The sequence below is a fragment of the Rhinolophus sinicus genome, linkage group LG07, assembly GCF_036562045.2.
Source record: "Rhinolophus sinicus isolate RSC01 linkage group LG07, ASM3656204v1, whole genome shotgun sequence".
NCBI lineage: Eukaryota > Metazoa > Chordata > Mammalia > Chiroptera > Rhinolophidae > Rhinolophus > Rhinolophus sinicus.
Window position 1 is genome coordinate 73129854 of NC_133757.1, and position 4448 is coordinate 73134301.

The 4448-nt window shown below is 52.6% G+C and overlaps 1 protein-coding gene across 1 annotated transcript; it reads left to right on the top strand.

Moving 5' to 3' along the window:
* Positions 1-304: 304 nt before the first annotated feature.
* LOC141572684 (CD209 antigen-like protein 2) lies at positions 305-4448 on the top strand. Its single transcript, XM_074337738.1, has 7 exons — positions 305-455; positions 560-646; positions 870-959; positions 1351-1437; positions 1853-2004; positions 2742-2854; positions 3680-4448. The coding sequence occupies exons 1-7, from the start codon at positions 431-433 to the stop codon at positions 3828-3830; spliced, it is 705 nt and encodes a 234-aa protein (XP_074193839.1). The 5' UTR covers positions 305-430; the 3' UTR covers positions 3831-4448.

The following is a 4448-nucleotide window of genomic DNA, read 5'->3' on the forward strand; positions in this document are numbered from 1 at the left end:
CCAAGTCAGCAGAGCCTGAAGGTCAGAGGGGAAAGTGGTTCCAAGAAGATTGGGGGTACTGCCGGCTCACCCCGTCCTATGTGGAGAAGGAATAACAAATTAGTGTTACTTCCCTTGTCATTGGATTTCATCAAAAGCATCTCAAGCTGGCCACAGCTTGAGTGGACTAGTCCTTCTCACTGTCGACCTGACCCCAAGACACCCAGCAGCACTTCCCTGGCATTCCTGGAAGGTCATCGCATTCTATAACAGAAGCCCCCACCCTCTGCCTTTGTGGTGATGAGTCAGTGCCCAGTTCCCTATTTCCTTCCTGAGTGAAAGTAGATGTGGGGAGTGAGCATCCCAGGCTGGGAAATAAAAGCTGTGGTCCACAGGGACTCGGACAAAGCTTTTGGAGACAGTGGGTGGACTTGTGTGGCCCAAGGAACTGATGGCACAGCAGCTGGGCTCCCTGGGTGAGGCTGGGTGGGGACTCTGGGATCTAGGGCAGGTGGGTAAGGGGATGGCTAGGTCTGGTTTCAGCTTGTCCAGGCTCTGAATTTGTTCTCTACCCACTCAGAGGAGGAAGAGCAGATAACCAACAGCAACAGAATCTCCCCTCAAGCCTTTGGATTCCAACGGACCCCTGATTCCAAGACTTTCACAGGTACAAGAGGATTAGGGGACGGGGACCAGGGACAGATGATTACTACCAGATTCCTGGGTCCTGGGGAAGTGCAGGCTCGGGGCCTGGGCTCCTGGGTCTAGGAGAAGGTGGGGGCTGTGGTCCTGGCTCCTGAATGCTGGAGGTGGAAGATAAGGGACAGAATGTCTCTGGGGCAGGCTGAGGGACATAGGCACGCTAGAACTGCCATCCTTTTCTCCCTCAGGGTGTCTGGAACGGGGACAGGTCTCCTTGGTGCTGCTGCTCTTCTCTTTCAAACTCTTCGCTGGACTCCTGGTGGCCATCCTTGTTCAAGGTCAGGGGCAGGCCCTGAGGTCTGGGGCTTCCAGTGTTGGGGCTTTTGGCTACGGACATAGCCTTGGGTGGGAGAGGGGGACAATCCCGGAGGGAGGTGGGGCTGAAAGCCAGAACTTAAGTTACTGTCGGTTTCCCTGGTCAGCTCTCTGGTGGCCTCTTCCATAGCCCCTCCCACCGCTGGTGCCGGGGAAGGGGGGAGAGCGGCAGAGGGATGAATGCTGGCTCCACCTGTCCTCCTGGTGTGGACTTCTCTGGACATCAAATTTCCTCATCTGTCACAGGATTAACCAAGACCTTGACCCTCAGAAACAATGTTCTCCACGGTCCAGTGTAGGGCATGACACAGAGTAGGTGTTTAATAATTGCAATTTGTTTTTTCCTTGGCATAGTCTCCAACATACCCAGGCCCCAGGGACTGGAACACTCGAAGCAGGAGGAGATTTACCAGGAACTGACCCAGCTGAAGTCTGGCCTGGGTGAGTGGCCAGAAGCCAGGGGCCACGGGCCTGGAAGGGTCTCCATGTGGTGTGACTCTGTTGGCATCATTCTTCTCTGCACCTTAGTTTCCTCATCTGTGAAATAGGAACACGAAATGAAAAGGATGATGGTACTTGATGTTCCCAGGGGTCAGGCATACAGTAGGCACTAAATTAAACCAGTCTCTTCTTCTGAGTTCTAAATCCCCTATTCCTCCCAGCCAGGGAGTGATGAGGGTCGGTATTTCTACATTCTCTGGGGGCTGAGAGGGAGTCATGGGAATTGGAGAGGGGAATGGTCCATGTTGCATGTGGAGTCAAGGAGGGACCTGACCCTCAAGGGATTAGGGTGGACAGGTACAGGTTCAGGGGTGTCCGGAGCTGGGTCCCAGCCCTGACTCACCTTCCCTAACAGCTCGCCTCTGCCACCGGTGTCCTTGGGAGTGGATCTTCTTCCAAGGAAACTGTTACTTCTTCTCCAGTTCCCAGAAGAACTGGCATCAGTCCGTCATTGCCTGCCAGGACGTGGAGGCTCAACTCGTGGTGATCAAAAGTGCAGAGGAGCAGGTACACCTGTCCTTTCCGGGGACCTGGCTTGGTCTGGAGCATGCACCTGACCACTGGCCAACTGGGGACCAGATGATGAGAGTGGATGTTCTGGGAGAGAAGCTGCTCACTCCACGTGGAATAGTGGGGCGGGGAAGGATACGCATGAAGAGACCCCAGCAATTTGTAAGGAGATACAAACAAGATCTGAACATGTGCGAGTGTTTTGGGGGACACCTAAAATATAAGTAAACCCCAGCGGTATCCTGGCAAATGTTTAACAATTAGCTCTTTGGGAGGCAAAAGCCCTGATTTGTATCGGTTGCCAGTTTCCCGGGTGTAAATTCTCCACCATGGCTGATTTCAAGCTGATATCATTCAATGCGGAGCTGCAAAGAGACGTGCATGAGCAGCTCTCACAAACTGGTTCGATCTAATTCCAGAACATTAATCTCAGGCATGAATGAATTAGTGAGGACATGCTTAGCACATGTAAAACCCATAACCATGTCATATTACCAAGTGTGTGTGATGAGAGACCAGTTATGTACATATATCTGCAAGTCAGAACAGCTGTGCTCATAGGATACAGATGTGAGGGAAACTCCGACATCCTGAGCGCACGTAGGGGCTCAGGATCTGGCAAACTAGAGGCTAAATGTCAGACTAAAGGATGGACTTCCTGCCAAAGGATGGGGAGATGCTGCGCCTGGGAAGTGGGGGGCCGAGCTCCCTCCTGACTTCTCTCCATCCACCAGACATTCCTGCAGCTGCGGGTTCCCAAGGATGACCCCCGTACCTGGATAGGGCTCTCAGACCTGAAACATGAGGGGAAGTGGCATTGGATGGACAACTCAACCCTGTCGAGCAGGTAAGTCTCAGGCACAGGGGACCCTCTATCAAAGCTTCCTGACGTGAGCTTTTCCTGGGAATCCTCCCCCACTGCCTGAGAGGGTTTAAGAGTCTGGGATTTCCACTGAGTTGGGAAGGTGGTCTCCACATACTCCTGTGTCGATAGCATGCCAGGAGCCCCAGATTCCACCATCATAACTGCAGGAGCAGCTTGCAGGCTGAGTGGGTGTTTTAAGATACAGTGTATGTTATCAGACTATCAGAAATATGGTAAGGCTGACCGAGCAGATTGCCATTGAAAAGATAGTTTGTTGCAGACACAGATTCTAAGAGAAGGAATACACATCACGGTGCAGGAGCGTCCCACGGGGAAGCACAGGTTGGTCAGGAAGAAGAGGGAGAGGAAGAACTGTGGGCAAGAGTCTTTATTGTGGTTTCAAGGGAACGAGTGGGCAAGGCAGTGTGAGGGGCCTTAGCATTGGCTCGTCTGAAAAACGTCAGTTACTCTCGGGCATAGGGGCTGCCCCTAGTTGTCTGGCGCTGGCCCTGGGGTGATCAGGGCAGGATCCTGAGTGTGAGAGCCTGATAACTAAGGTGGTTGGGGTGTGGGCTCTGGATTGGTTGCTTTATGGTTGAAAAGCATGTCCCAGGGAGAAGGGCTTCTGCTCAAATTGTAGGGGCAGGAGGCCAAGGCGAGTTGACCCAGGCATGTCATCGGGCCGTCCAGAACAAGGCAAGCCCGTCATATGCGTGCAGGGCAGATGTGAAAGCATCAGGTTAACCGAAGCTGGAAACACAGTTAACACAGTGGGATCAGGGCTAACGGTCTGGGTGGCCTTTGCAGCTTCAGCAAGTATTGGAACGATGGGGAACCTAACAGCCATGGGGATGAAGATTGTGCAGAATTCAAGGGCGATGGCTGGAACGACTCCGGATGTGACAGAAGCAATCTCTGGGTCTGCAAAAGGCCCTCAGCTTCCTGCTCTGGTGATTGAAGGCTGGTTTCTGTCCTCACCCCTGCAACCCCAACCCCTCCTCTGCTGCATCTGCTGAATTTCACCCATGTTTACGCCATGTTCACCCATGGTCCTTCTCCTGGTCTGTGCATGCTGAGATGTCTACAAAAGCTCCGAGACACTCTTCTGTGTCAGACTCCTCACCCTCTATGGGCTCAGCTATGTCCTTCCTCTGATGCTTCGAGGTTCCCCTTGGCTCAGAGATTGTAGTTCTAGAGACCTTGGAGCTCTTAAAAAAAACGATGAAGAAAAGAAAAACCAATAGGCTCAAAATGGAGTCGGTGGTGCTAAGCCCCATGTCAGCAAATCAAGACTTCTTTGCAGTTCCAGCCCCTCCCAGGAACGTGTGCTGTAACCTGTCCACCTGGAACTTCCTGGTGAGCACTAGTGAGGTCACGGGCCTGAGAAGACTCTGCCTTCTCCTAAGGGAAGGCGACCTTCCCTGGGATCATCCACTCTTTTCATTTCCTTGTTCCATCCTCCTTCTGCCTATAAAAAGCATGCATTTTGTCCAGCCTCTCAAAGCTCCTTGCTACTTGCCAGATGTGATGTTGCCTGATCCATGAGTCATTCAATAAAGGCAATGAGAGCTGCCAA

What these genes read in the sequence shown, in the direction of transcription:
- LOC141572684 (XM_074337738.1), top strand. Translation starts at nt 431, where the DNA reads ATGGCACAGCAGCTGGGCTCCCTGG. An exon ending in TCAAAAGTGCAGAGGAGCAG is followed by an intron (nt 2,005 to 2,741) that starts GTACACCTGTCC and finishes TCCATCCACCAG; the next exon opens with ACATTCCTGCAGCTGCGGGT. An exon ending in AACTCAACCCTGTCGAGCAG is followed by an intron (nt 2,855 to 3,679) that starts GTAAGTCTCAGG and finishes TGGCCTTTGCAG; the next exon opens with CTTCAGCAAGTATTGGAACG.